Raw genomic sequence first — 15260 nt, 5'->3', positions numbered from 1 at the left:
TGTCAGAAAATAATAAATCATACCAATCACACCTTCCTGGAGCCTGAGGTGACCTCTTCTATCTCTTTTCGTTTGACCAACAGTCAAAAACCCAAAGATCAGTTTACAGTTATGTAAAACAGAATATCTGGTGTTTTTTGCTTAAAGCTAGGGTCAGTAACTTTAAGAAACTAGCTAGACTATGCTAGTTTTTTTTAAATTATCCACCCGAAAAACCCAGTCCAGTGTTGCCAACTCTTTTCCAATGAAAGTAGCGAGCAGCACCACCTCAAAAACTCCCTAAATCTGGAGAGAAAGTCACCAAGTCGGCAACACTGACAGCCCGTCGCTTCAAGTCTCCCTCAAAGCCACTCCCCCAAAAATCATTATGGACATAAACATATTGTAATCAACGTAAACAACAAACACGCCTATTGCTAGTACTCACAGCCGTCAATCTAGTAGCTTGTGGAGGACTCCAGTGATGTGCAATGAGTGCACGAGCAGAGTGTATACTGGATTCTTTTGATTTATTGATTGCTGTCGGGATGTAATAAGAATTTCAACAAATATAACCAAAAAAATCTATCTTTAAACAGTTAATCAATTAATATTTTAGGAATTTTGTATTCATCAACTAATCGTTTCAGCATTAAATTAGCACTAAACAAACTTGGATCATACATGGATGTTCAGGATGTGCAACACGTGACCTGGGAAGGTGAAATGTGTTTAAAACATGGGACTGTCACTGATTAGTACAGCAGAGACATATCCCGGGTTAGGATGGCTAATTCTCTGGGCCTTGACACACTTAATGGCATTAACTGTTCCATCTGTTTAGCAAACATTTGTTGACTGACACCTGCATAGGATTGTATGTGGAGGCCAAAAAACATTTTCTATGTGCACTGCTCCACCTGCTGGTTACATGAAGAAGTGCAAAAGTCAAATTTGAGGCCCACTGTGGTTGGTTCCCTCTTGTTCTCATTTGTGTTTTTCAAATGCGTCATTATTTAATTTTGTCCAAACAAATCCAAACAGGAGAAACAACAAGTAAAAAAACAAGACTGCATCTCTGATCTTATTATCTTCAATAAATACAGTTAGTCTTTACTTATGTGTTTACAAAGACTTTGAGTATAGAGAAAAGGGTATTTAAAAATTCTCTGTCACTTGTGTGCCTTCACAAATTTAATAGAGCCTTTTTTAATGAACAAGAGCAACTGACTGTCTTAATGTTTTTACTTTGTGTGGTGATGAGACACTGACACACTGAGGTACTGGAACTATATATCTGTTGAAGAACATATCTGCTCAAGATGAGCAATAAAAAGGTGTGTTTGTGTGAACCACAGAGGAACAAGTCTTCACGAACAACATCAGGTTGTGGCTGCACACTACATTTTTTACCAGATTGGGGCAGGACAAAAAAAAGTGAAAAGCAAGAAAACTGTGATGGTTAGGAGGACAAGGGGAGGAGGAGGAGGAGGAGGAGGAGGGAGGAGGAGAGGGAAGGAGGAGAAAGAAGAGAAGACAAAAGATTCATAAAATCTAAAGCAGTTGTGGACGACAGCAAAAGTTGTGAGTATGAGTTAATTATGCTTCTTTTTCACTTGATTTGAACTCATACACTGTAGGAAATACACAGAGGAGCATCAGGATATGTCACATTCACAGATACTAATGGAAGGATATTTCCTATTGATTAGAAATAATCATGAAATGTAAGCGTGAATGCTTGGCTTATTAACCGATTCAATGTGATGTGTGGTTGCATGCAGAGTTCAGTAAGAAAAAGCAGTGAAAAACATTCTCACAAACAGATCATCAGAGGAATGCATCCAGTTAAACCAGGGCAATCTTTCAATTCGGTAATTGCAAATGTGTGACTCTGGGATCGTCAGAGCGGAACTTGTGATAAAACTGTCAATGCTCAGAGGTGCTTTGTGATGATCGTACAAGTTGGAAAGCAGTAATATGCTCTATGAAAAGAAAGCTGGAAAAGAATGTGCGACTGTACCAGAGGAGGGGCGGAGGGGCGCTCAAATAGGGCACAAAAAAACACATTCTTTAGAGAGAACTCACGTCTTGGACTCCAAAGTTGCACTGACACATCACGAGAGGAATGATGCAGGGCGGGAGAGGAAAGGAGAAAGAGCAAGTAAATGAGTTAGGGCAAGCAGAAAAACACATTTTCAGATGTAGAAAGTGTCATTAAAAACTTTTTTCTTACAGTTCCTGCTCTGCTACTTTATCTAGTTGTTTACAAGCAGTCCAAAGTCTGCATAAATAAACCGCAGAACAGATTATTCCACAGCAAAATGACATCAGGCACCTCTCTATAACGATGACAACCAAAACACAGCACTACTCTGTGTGTTTTTAGCTGGAGCAAAGCCTCAGGGAAAACATTACAGTGACCTGGGAGCATTTATATGCGAGGAGATTAAAGGAAACATAAACAGCAACAAAAATCCTGAGTGAGGATATTGAACAGTTCCACTCTGTGAAATCATCCCGACTCTTTTCCTCTTTGGTTTCCTCCAGCTCGTAAAGCTCACCCTCTTACAAGTTGAAGGAATGGGCAGCCTTCCAGTGGTCCTGCTCCTCTGCAGTTTCCACGGTAACGCTGCCAAACAGAACACACAAATCATCTTGTTTAATTACGGTTGAGTCGCTGTGGTGTTTGTTTTTATGCTGCGAAACACTCCCCTCATGTGGTTTCTGTTCCACAGCGCTCGCAGCTGTAGCCCAAACCCAAGACCAGCCGACCGGTAATGCTCTTCTCCTCATAAGTCACACTTTTAGATCAGGACGGGTTATGTTGCATGACATCTGTCAGTCTGTGTGAGTCATTGCAACGGGTCACTGGTGTTTTCCCAGCCTGATCGTGTTTTCTTTCTTCGTTTCTAGAAAGCAACCCGGCACCTGGAGTCACCTTGCCACCCAGTGAGCGACAGCAGATTGACCTCTGACCTGCCTCTCAGGAGGCCCCGTGAACTGAAGGTTTTGCGTGCTTCATCTTGTCATTTTGATTAATACAATTTAAACATGTCTTGTCTCTTTCTGTCTCTGCAGACTGTAGGGAGGAGATGTATGCTTGCACCAGGATGTACTCGGTTCACCGGCCCATCAAGAGATGTATTGGTTCTCTTTGTCTCTACAGGTGGTCTGCGATCTTTCTACAGAACACCAGTTCGAATTTAGTAATTTACCTGCAAAATGACTTTTATGAGTTAGCAGTGAATGTCTTAGTGTCTCACTCCAGCATCTTCCATGACTGTTTCTTAAACATACTTAGCATTGGAAAGATCAGAGGTGAAAAAAAGAAAGGGCCACTGTCTATCAAATTTGATCAAACCACTCCCGCACAGTACTGATGGTAAATGGTAAATGGACTTGCATTTATATCGCATATATTATTAGTAGTCTAAAGATATATTACATTACATCTTTACATTACATGTCAGCATTCACCCATTCATACACTGGTGCCAACCGGGTCATCAGGATGTAATCTAAATACTCATACACACCGATGGCACAGCCCTCGGGAGCAATTTTTGGTCAAGGATACTTCGACATGCAAACAGGAGAAGCGGGGGATCGAACCACCGATCTTCCAATTAGTGAACGACTTGCTCTATCTCCTGAGCCACAGCCGCCCTAAATAAAACCTGTGCGTTATTTCTAAATTTTAACTTTGACTGTTGCTTATTTAGTCATAAATATTGAATGTCATAGAGAAATACTTAAAGGTGCTTGATACCAAATTCAGAGCACATCTAGTGCCTCCACGCAGCTCTCATCGTGGCGACGGCTGAGCCGACGGTTTGCAGCTAACAGGGCTAACAGAGTTGCTATAACAGCGAGAAGAGAAACAGAAATACTGAAATCTCTCATGTGAAATAAACCACAAATAGATAAATAACTTTGAAAGAAAAGCAGAAAACAGTGTGTGTTCATGGCAGACTGTATTGCTCATAATAAGAGGCTGATTGAATAAATCATTTCATGGCCTTTAAGTCAAAGCATATTGGCATTATCAGCAAAATGTACTCAAAGTATCATACACAAAAGTACTTGTTATGCAGCAGAATAGCCTGTCAGTGTTTTGATGTTATTATTGGATTCATATTGCTGATGCATACATTTGCGAGCAGCTTTTTTAAAGTTTATAACTTAATCTTAACAATAACTACAGAAGTCACATAAATGTAGTGGAGTAAAGGTATAAAGTTGCCGAGAAAATGGCAATACTTTGAGTTTGAGTACCTCAAAATTGTACATCATTCCACCACTGGTTAAACTATGACTACAGCTCTTTTACTAAACTCGTGATTTCTCCTGTTTCTGATGCAGCCTTCCTCGTGTCTACGTGATCAACAATGAGATCTGTATGAGGACGGTGTGCCAACAGGACGAGTATCTGAAAGGTGAGACAATCTGCAAATAAAACAAGCACGATGCTGGATACGTGATCGTGCATTTATTGTCATTAAATCATCTGTGTCTTTTGCACATTACAGCCGAACTGTGCAGAGAGAGGTCCGGGTGGCCCAGGCGTGTCGAGAGGTCAAATAATAGAAAACTCTGTCGCAATCGCCGTAGCAACCCCAAAACCTGGGCAAACAAGGCCTAATGGGGCCCCGGATGGCGATGTGACCACCTGTGAGGACGGAGCCTCTCTTAGAGACACAAACCAGGGACGTCGTCATAAAAACAGCCCATAACATCATAAATCCACCTCTCGACACCTGGGGGTCTCTTTCTTTCTTTCTTTCTCTTTCACACATTCGCACCAGTGTGCTGAGTCATATCTATGTTTATGTATTAGTATTTTGTGTGTGAATATATAAGCTCATTTCATCTGTGTGTTTTTGGACACAGATGAAATCTTCCACGGTTTACGATCCATTTAAAGTACTGTAGTAATGGGCCTATAACAGCACTGAGTCATTTCATTGTACAAAGAAAGACCCACTCTGTGTACTCGTTGACAGTCCAGTATTATGTGCACTATTGTATCCAAAAAATATATAACATTTGTTCAGTTATTTGTTTATTGATTTGTTCTTTTTCACTCGGTTTATTCAGGAGAAAAAAACAACAAATTAAAGTTATGGTCACTGAGTGATATCTTTATGTTTTTCTTTGCATATATATATTTCCATATACATTATACAGTTTGAATAACAAGTAACATTTGGGAGCGATGCATATCATTTAAACAGTAAACAAACACTGACAGACATTGTTTAGGGCTTCACACTCACACAATCGCTGTGTGTTCCAACTCCAATCGACATCCACCACATGTCACTGTCATCTGCCACAACACACAACGTGCATGTGAAATCAGTGCAACATAATCCAGCTCTCTGTACATGACAATATCACAACAAAACACTGCATCGAACACAGACGAGCTTGGTCCCACGTTGCATTCATCAGAATACCATTAACGACATTACATCTTAACATGGAATTGAAGTTCACAGTTAAAACTCTGTTTGTACAGTACGACATGCTGTGTTTGAGCTCTGCGACATGACCACCTTCTCATAAAGACTTAAGGAGACGAAGCTCTCCCCAGACTGACGGGACGGTGCAGAAACACAGACCTATTCATTGAGGAGGAGAGAGGTCGTGACCTTAATGACTCACCAGTCGCAGCTTTAACAGCTGGGCTGAGTAGAGATGACACAACGTGGACTAAATCATCTCTGTTTCCCCTTGAGGCGAAGATAAAAGCGCTTGATGTCTCTCTTTCTTTCGCTAACACCCCAAACATTCCTACTTCCCTGTCTCTTTGTACTGCTTTACAGTTAAAACAATGCACACAGTGCCAAAGGACCCATCCCACGTGAAATATGTGTTCAACAGCTGCAGCATGATTTGACATCTGATGCTATGGAGCCACTAGAGAGCACTAAAGAGCACACCTAGGCTGTAAATCAGCTTCTTTCAAGTAAAATCATTGTGTGGTAAACTCTTAAGTCTATTTGAACAATCCCTGCGTTAAATGCAGACTTTATGCGTTACTAACTACATAGACAGAGTAAACTGCCAGTCAGTGCATATAGTCAGTCCCACTGCTGGAGACTTGGCGATAAAATAATCTACAGAACATACAGGTGACAACACCAATGACAATAATTACAAACTACCGACAATATATACATTTAAAATAAATATTCTCTGTACAGAAAATTCATTCATTATTAGATTTAATTAGATTTCATCATCATTTCTGATTATGTCTCCCTTGCTCATATTTCTATTATGTATACTCTACGATAGAAATCAGCAAATAAAACATTGAGAGGAGGAGAAAATTCAAACAGGAAAATGTAAACTAGAGAGCTAGAGTGGATGTTCAGAAGGAGAAGGAAGAGGATCGCCAAGAACAATGGGGATGGAGAGTGTGATGGCCTAAATTAAGACTGGACTGTGAGGTCTGGGTGTAGCTCAAAACCCACAAGAGACTGAACTAAAATAAAACAAGCTAGTACAGGGGGTTACCCTGCTTGGCAGGGAGAGATACGGGACCCCGTAACGGGGAAAAACAAAAGTTGCAAAAAGTTGCAGCATAAATTTACAGAGAGATAAAGAGGGAGAAAAACTAAATGTACTTCCCCTCACTTTGGGGATACAGAGTCAAAGTCTCCCCACAGGTCAGAGCTGGCTGTGGTGGCGGTGGCGTTGGATGGAGCCTCTGAGTTGGAGTTACTGGTGTCCAGGTCTAGCAAACAACCTGGTGGTTAAAAAAAATAAAACAGAAACATAATGCACCTCTGAGAAAGTAAGAAAAATATAGATTTCTGATGTGATGGTTTGTTTCTAATCAGTTTAAGAATTCAACAATCGTAGACATTTATTCTGATATATTCTGTAATGTCACCCACTATGAATGTCCTGCTAAAGGGAAAGTTCACCCAAATGATAAATAAAAATACAGCACTTTCCCACTTAACCTAAAGGTATCCAGCCATGCAGATAGTTCCACTAGTATATGCTGAGGTTTTGAGATATTGACCACTGATATTCTTCCACCACCAAACACAATGGAGGTGAATGGGGCTTCATATTTACTCCTTAAACCGTTGAAAAGTTAGATTTGAAACTTAAAAGCAATGACTCTTTCAACAAACAGCAGGGCTCAACAATAAGGCTTTCCCAAGGCAAGTAAAATGCCCCATTGGGCTATTAAATCTAGCAACTCACTTGCCCCATAAAAAAGAATTAAAGACATCATTTTTGCAGAGCTGATGATGGAAGTAGCAAAGGAGTGAGCCATCTCGCTTCCTTCTCATCTCTGTTGAGGTTTGCACAGCATGCGCAGTACCGGGCATTTGTGAGAAAATTGCGGCGGGTAAAGACAATGTTTATTAGCTGAAGTGCAAGCGAGCATTTCAATTATCCTGGAAACTGGAGTTTGGTTGGGTGGCGTTAGAGGATGTGGGCGAAATTCCAGAATAATTTACTTAAATAAAGATTATACTTGACAATTAAGTTTGGTCTTTGTTGTTATTTGATAACCGCTAATAAATAAAACAATTTGTACACGGGCAAGTCAAGTCAAGTTTTCTTTGGGCCTATTTTTGTAGTTCCAATGAAAACTGTTTGCAGTGAGGTCTCTGGATGATCCTGACAAATCATTTGTGGAAAGACAAATTGCATTTTTTAAATTTGAACACCGCAACCAAAATTCACCTCAATTGTATTCAGATGGCTGCAGAAATATCAGAGACGTGCATCACCAAACCTCAGCACAGGAAACAGAAACTGTGTGCATGACTAGACACCACTGGGGGTGCTGCGTAGAAAACTATTTTAGTTTTAGGAGATTTGCGGTGTTTGAGCGCCTATACTACAGATGGCCAGAGAGGGCGGGGGCAACAATATTTTTTTAAAGGAAAATTCCAGTGTTTTACAACTGGAGTCTATATGTCATAGTTTTGGTTAGTATTCCTACAGCTCAGCATAACATTGCACTCACCACGTTCATTGTAAAGACTGTGGATACAAGTGCTCCACTGGAAACAGCTTTACAACAGTCTCCAGTGGAGCCAAGGAAATACAAGCTTTCAACAAGGAAATAACTTTCCCTTAACCATTAACTGAACTCTCATTATGTACCACTTCTGAGGTCACACTCTCACTGTAAATGAAACAGCTGCACCGATCTACAACGACCTGCAGGTTGAACATGGAAGTAAAGCTGCAGTGGAAAGGATTATTGGGGTAACAATGTTAAATGCTGAACCTTCCTTTAGAATACTGATTTTGACAATTAAAGGGATATTTCAGGTGTTTTTAATTGGGATTGTGTGAGCTAGCTACTTATCCATAGTCAGTGTTAGATGACGGCCGGCACGCCCCCAGTTTGGAGAAACAGGCAGGAGTTACCGCACGGAAGCAAAGCCATGTACTGCTGAGGATGGGGCCAGCAGCAAAACGTATTATAGCCATCTGAAAGAAAGGCCCACCTAAAAAACACTGGCTATGGATAAGTACCTCATACAACCCCACTTCAAAACACCTGAACTATCTCTTTAAGTTAAGATTGGGTTGGGCTGTCTCTACAGTAACAGTGGTGAGGACAATGCTATGCTTACCGATAGATATGTTGGCCAAAAGAACAACAATCTTTCTCCAAATTTTGTTTTCTCATGACAATAGGAAATACTGTAAATTTTGTTACCTCAACATAACAATGAAAAAACATTTTTTCCACAGTTTGTAATCACGACATATTATTGTGTGTTCTTGATATGACAAGCTATCAAATTACTATCTTGTGATCATGGAATAATTATTGTATGATTACAGGACAACAGAGCTTCTTATGTGGAGATCATGATGTGTTTATTTCCAGATTATGAGAAAACAAAACCAAAAAGCAGACTGTAATTACAGTAGGTGCATCATGACTTTGATGGCGTTTCCATACTGTAGCGTTACAATAACTTACCCATGTCACTTCCTCCTGCAGACGGCTCTGTGTTATGATTAGTAGATTTGGCGGGAGGAGGGGCTAACTTGCCCCCAGGAGGAGGTGGAAGAAGCCCAAAGCCACCTGAGCTCTGCGGGCGAGACCTGTCCCTCTTTTTTGATTGCTGGAAAAGGTACAAAAACTGGATGAGTGACGTGTGTGGGTTTAAACAAGTTCACAGATTTCTTGTCCAAGACTGCAGCGAAAAGATATCAAAGGAGATAAAAAAGGAGTTAAAAATGTTGAAATAGTAGTATACATTTGGTGGTTCAATCGTCAAACTGAGAGCACTGATGTTCCAAACCAATAACCATTAAAGGGGACCTATTATGCTTTTGTGATTTTTTGCTGTCCTTTAATTTGTTATATAGTTTTTTTGTGCATATAAAGGGTCTGCAAAGTTATAAAGCCCAAAGTCCACGCCAAAGGGAGTTACTCTCCCCCACAGAAACACTGCTCCTGAACTGCCTGAAAAGCTTCGTTGAAGTCCTGGAGCTCAAACAGAGCGTTTCAGACAGAGGGTGAAAAGAGGTGCTGCAGCCGGTATGAGAAAAATAAAGCATTGTTTGAACATTAAAGCATGTAAACATGTTCTAGTAGAAACCCAAAATACAAGTATGCACCTGAAAATAAGCATAATAGGTCCTCTTTAAATTGACTGAAAATAAGGTTACCCCAATATTGAGAGTAATGGTCTGTCCTTCTTTGAAGCCCAGGTCCAGTTTAGGGGTGTTGTCTGGAGCCTGCGCCTGCTTCTTAAACTCATCCTCCTGTTTCACCCACCTGGAGAAGACGCGGGGAGACAGAAGAGGCAAAAGGATTACAAGATAGTTTAGTAAAATAGAATAAAATAAATTCACTACTGAATAGAGTGCTGCAGGAATGAGTCCTAAAACCCGGAAATGAGTTAGCATTTTTGCACTTCTGGTTTAGAAGTCAATGGGTTTTTGGTTAGATTCCTGAGAGGTCTGTGGTTAACACAAGCTTAAGAGATTTTAACATTTTGTTCTACGACCTAAAATACGTCAGTAAATATCCCACTCGAGAATGTTGAAGGCTTTTACGTGTCTTAAAAAAGGCGGTTGCTAACAAGTGGCTAAACGAGACCACTAAACGTCATCACGCCGAAAACCAGCCCGTCTTTAGCTTAGTGGTGCTGACGTGAAGTCATGTGACCGTGGTGTGTGGTGCCTTCAAATGAAACTCGTGAGCTTGTGTTTACAACATGGGAAGTCGTGTACACGATATGCCTGGCGTTTAAGTGGTTAACTCTTGGGAACAACGCTGCTAAGCAACGGCAATATTATTATTTAATAACGGCAAATATATTATTATTAGGAAATGCAAAGGCATAATGACAGAGGAAAAAGATGAGGCTGTTGGGAATATCAACATTTTCCTCAGACATATTATAAAATTACGAAGAAAACAATATGCGAATAAAATTACAACATATTAACTCATTATGTCAACAAACACGTCACAACTCGTGCACTCGGAGCTTTCAGAAACTTTCCACTTACGAGGTTGTGAATAGCACAAGAGGGGGGCGTTCATATGGACTCTTCTCGTGAACACGGTAAACACGACCTCATTTGAAGGCACCAGTAGTTTGTTCATAGCCTAACGTTAGATTTGACTTCTGGTGCTTGCATTCACGCCTCAAAAAGCATAAAAGTGTTGCTCATTTGTGAAGATTATCTTGCTGAACAAAACGTGTAAGTATCTTAAACGTGTGTTGGCCACAGAGTTTATTTTCTGCAATAATCCAAAACCCAAAGGAAAACTCTCATTGGCTTTTTGTCAAGGGAACCAGTGCGATGCTAACTTCCTGGTTGGCCTACAAAAATACGTCATCCCTGCAACACTCTGTTGGTTATGATTCGTGACACACTATGAAGCAGCTGCTTACTTGAAGTGGTCCTGAAGTGCAACATTGAAGTCAAAGGCATCGCCTCGGTCTCCGAACCCGATGCCTATGAACGCACTTCGGCCTGTGAGAAGAGAGGAATGAACACAACAAACAAGGGTTGGAGGGTTTACACACACAAAAACACCAGACAGTTTAATAATCTCTAGACTACAATTAAACAGCTTCAACGGTGTTCAAATGTGGTCTAAATTATGAGCACATTTAGAAAATATTTATAGCATAGCAACAAACAGTTTACCCACCGTTGTCGTCTTGGATGCGGAGCACAAAGTAGCGGCTTGAATCACTAACTGTTTCCACTGTGATGCCAGGGTACTCGTCCACTGGTGCTTGGGCAAACAGCTCCCCTGAACAACAAAACAAAAGAAATATGTTCACTGTCTATTTGGCAAAATGGTTCCGGTGGGAATTTGGATCATGAATAGACACTAAAAAATATATATATTTCACATTTACTAAGCCAAAACTCAGGACAGGAAGTACCGCACAGAAGCAAAGCAATGCACTGCTGTGGACGTGGACCTAAAAAAATCAATATCAGTTAAAGTGTATGCTATATTTAGAATATTTTCACTGGTTTACCTAGCTGTGAGACTGCTATACAGTCTGTGTTTCTGAAGCTCTCGCCAAAGCAACCAGACTCCATTGAAAAAAAACTGTAGTTGAGCCAAAACTCAACTAAGAAACCGTTGAATTTAAAATAAGGACAGACATTAAATGTTTGTTTTATGATGTCAGATTATATATATATTAAAAAAATGGGGCAATATGAAGTATAATCTGAGGAAAACAAGCATGCCAATACCTGAAATGCACTGGCACAGACAAAAAGAGATTATCAGCCCTGTCTGCTTCAAAATAAAACTGCATGCTTGGACGTGGGCTGGGTCACCTTGGAATAGATGAGTAACGGAGAGAGGGGGGATGGCGAGCACAGTGAAATGATTTACAACAGCGACAGTGCCAGTAAACAATGGCACTGCTCTGTCTGCTTCTTCTCCTCCTCCTCCTCTCACCAGAGATTTTGTCTTCCAACTTCACATAGGCCACTTTGCCCCGGGCCGTCACTCGCATGCGACCCGTCCAGTCGGGAGCGTCCAGCTTCCAATCGGCAGCCCTGGGACACACACACACACACACGAGATGATGTAGGTGAAGTGGTGGTTTGTTGAGACTGATGTTTGGCATGGAGGGGGGCAAGAGAAATCTAAAATTTCTAGGCAACCAGAACGTGACTAAGGCATCAGACCTAAGGCTGAAATATTACATCATCACCCTTACTCACTGTACATATGGTGACTGGTTAACCAATCATGTGTCTCATGGGACTCAGGCCTGTGCTACTGTTTGGTTGGTGTGATGTGTCCACTCACAGCTGCAGCACCAGTCAATGAAAGATGGGGTTAACCAGGGGTGCCCAATACGTCGATCGCGATCTACCGGTCGATCGCAAAGGTAGTGTGGGTAGATCGCATGGCATTAAAAAAAAAAAAAAAAAAAAATTACATTTTTTTTTTTTTAAATAGACATCAGCCAACAAATTGCAACACTGTTTCACCTGAACTCATCTGGAGTGGAGGATGAGATTTTGACACTACAAGCTGACATTCAGCTTAAGTCCAGGGCTCATGGACAGTTCTGGAACTTACTCACAGAGGAAAAGTACCCCAACATGAGGAAATGTGCTACCTCCTTGACTGCATTATTCGGCTCCACTTATTTATGCGAGTCAGCCTTTTCCCACATGAAGATTATTAAGTCCAAATACCGTTCCACCTTGACTGATGATCATTTGGAAGTGTGCTTGAGGCTGGCTATCAGCAGCTACTGTCCGGACTATGCATCCCTGGCTGATTCCATTCAGTGCAAGTCATCAGAGTAAGGTAATGACAAAAAATGTACAGAGTTATATTGTACAATATGGGTTCATGCAGTTATGCAAGGTACACCAACATATATTGTACATATAAAGAATACTCAATATATTTATAAATAAATATATGTTTTGCATTTTTATAGTAGGTAGATCATTTTGACTTGGTCATTTTATAAGTAGCTTGCATGCTGAAAAAGTGTGGGCACTCCTGGGGTAAACAATTCACCCTTTTTCAACAACACAACAGCTCTCCCTTACACACTGGCATTGACAACACTGTCTCTCAGTTTGATTACTCTTGTTAGAGCTGAAGTAGGCGAGATTGGAGCAAAAGTGATTAAAAAAAGTTATTTTTATAAAACGGTCGCTATATCGTGACAGTAGTACATGAAACAGGTAACCTAAAACAAATCATGTACCTCTGTGTCCTCCAGTGCTCCTAACGGCATCTGCAAGATTTCACAGACCGGAGGAAAACAACTGATCTGAGGTCTGCTGTCCAGCTGCCGTCTATGAGAGCCGGCTGTCAATCACTCGCAAACTCCGATCAAACGGTCAAACTAGGCAGCGCTGATCAAACATGAATCAATATTATGTTACGTAAATACCTATTTCTTGCCTCACATGTTTTCAGAATCATCTTGTAGTGTACTGTTTAGCTGTAAAATGAGAAAGTTGGTGCCATTGGGAAATCTCGTGAAGGAACGCCAAGTTCTGGCCACATGGCCGGAGCACAGCCAATAGGAACGCTCTATCAATGAAATGACCTGTGATTGGTCAAAGTCTCCCGTCACGGGCTAGATTTTTTAAAGCCTGAAAACAGAGCCATGAGGAGGCGCAGAAGTCTAGTTTTCTCTCAGAACACTTGAATTACAATATGCTGAAAGGTTATTATGGAATTTTTGCCAAATGCTGCAAAAATATACTGCCTACTGCCACTTTAAGACTGGGAATTTGTGATTGAATTGTCATTTGCCAATGTGTATAACATTTTGTAGATTAAATGGCTTATCAGTAATTCAAATAAATATTTATGAATTAATTGATAATGAAAATAATTGTTTCTTACCAACTTATGCCAAAGATGGTAAATTAAAGGTTCTATCTGGACATTGTACTGAATGTTTCTATCTTTCTTAACACATCTCTTATTATGTGGACATATCTACGGTGTTTCTGCTGCATTCATTTAGTGAATCAAAAGGTGGGTTTCTGTGTTGTCTTCTCACACACCTCTCTCCTTCCTGGCCTCCTAGATTGTTTAAAGCCTGAAAACAGAGCCATGAGGAGGTGCAGAAGTCTAGTTTTCTCTCATAACACTTGAATTACAATATGCTGAAAGGTTATTATGGAATTTGTGCCCAATGATGCAAAAAAATATTCTGCCTACTGCAGCTTTAAAGCCTCTTGTCATTAAACAGCATCCACCCTGCTGAAGTGTCCTTGAGCAAGTCTTCTTTATGGATGCTGCTTTGCTACTTACTTAAAGGTCAGACAAGCAAAAATGGGGATATCTGATGTGTCATTACTGAGCTAGTTGTCCTATAAAATCACTTTAATGCAGATTATTTATCCTCTGATGTGACGACAGCATATAAACACACAGACAGGGATGTAGTCAGTCCATCCACCTCCTGTGCAGGTGTAAACTAACCGTTAGCTACGTGTGTCTCCATGGTGACCTTGTAAATACACAGCAGCAATAAAAAACAACCAGTACAAAACCAGCCGTTACTTGAGTGATTATGGGATGTGCTACTGTGGTAGGTCGCCGAGGCAACGGGCTCCTTAACGGCTGCAGCTCGAGGATGCTGGGTCGTATAAATACCAACCGTCAGGCCGCTGCTCGTCCTCTCACCTGATAGCCCGGTTGGATGCTCTCGGTGGGATCCGGTAAACGTTGACTTCAGGTTTGACACAGAGCACCGACTCGTACTCGGACTGACCCTCGGTCGCCATCTTGACTTTTTTTGCTCAGTCGGTGCACGCCGGTGGTGTCGGTGGTGGTGGTGATGACGGTGACGGTGAATGTCCGTCAGTGCGGCGTTAACGGGCGTTACGTTGACCGTAATAGACGGTGTATATGCGCACCAACCGGCGACCCAGCCTCACTTTACTGTGTCAGGGATGCTCTTAAAGGGGCAGTTCACCGGTTTTACCCACACAGAGGTGAGTTTACTCATCACTGAGGGTGCTGCTGTGTCAAGTCAAAGACAATTACTCAGGTGACGTCACCTGAGTAATTTAGGATATACAGACAACCAACAGTACAGACTGGGGCGCATAACTTTACGAGAAAAAAAGTCGTAATATTACGAGAATAAAGTCATAATGTTACGAGAAAAAAAGTCATAATATTACGAGAATAAAGTCATAACTTTATGAGAAGAAAAGTCGTAATATTACGAGAAAAAAGTCAGAATTTTATGAGAATAAAGTCATAACTTTACGAGAATTTTTTTTTAACATTA

The 15260-nt window shown here is 41.0% G+C and overlaps 2 protein-coding genes across 2 annotated transcripts; one reads left to right on the top strand and one right to left on the bottom strand.

Moving 5' to 3' along the window:
• Window positions 1–1448: 1448 nt before the first annotated feature.
• Window positions 1449–5115, top strand: mfap5 (microfibril associated protein 5). The gene is made up of 7 exons (XM_074653379.1): window positions 1449–1563; window positions 2530–2605; window positions 2718–2756; window positions 2896–2931; window positions 3061–3148; window positions 4345–4418; window positions 4512–5115. The coding sequence occupies exons 2-7, from the start codon at window positions 2563–2565 to the stop codon at window positions 4622–4624; spliced, it is 393 nt and encodes a 130-aa protein (XP_074509480.1). The 5' UTR covers window positions 1449–1563; window positions 2530–2562; the 3' UTR covers window positions 4625–5115.
• On the bottom strand, window positions 4749–14946 carry LOC141778873 (adaptin ear-binding coat-associated protein 1-like). The gene is made up of 7 exons (XM_074653378.1): window positions 14648–14946; window positions 11930–12030; window positions 11156–11260; window positions 10893–10974; window positions 9655–9763; window positions 8960–9104; window positions 4749–6739 (listed from the first exon to the last, which is right to left on the bottom strand). Exons 1-7 carry the CDS (start codon window positions 14746–14748, stop codon window positions 6624–6626), a joined length of 759 nt encoding a protein of 252 aa, XP_074509479.1. The 5' UTR covers window positions 14749–14946; the 3' UTR covers window positions 4749–6623.
• Window positions 14947–15260: the final 314 nt, after the last annotated feature.

The sequence above is a fragment of the Sebastes fasciatus genome, chromosome 12 (genome assembly GCF_043250625.1).
Source record: "Sebastes fasciatus isolate fSebFas1 chromosome 12, fSebFas1.pri, whole genome shotgun sequence".
Classification (NCBI taxonomy): domain Eukaryota; kingdom Metazoa; phylum Chordata; class Actinopteri; order Perciformes; family Sebastidae; genus Sebastes; species Sebastes fasciatus.
Note: the sequence above shows the minus strand (reverse complement) of the source record. Positions and strands in the feature narration are given on the sequence as shown.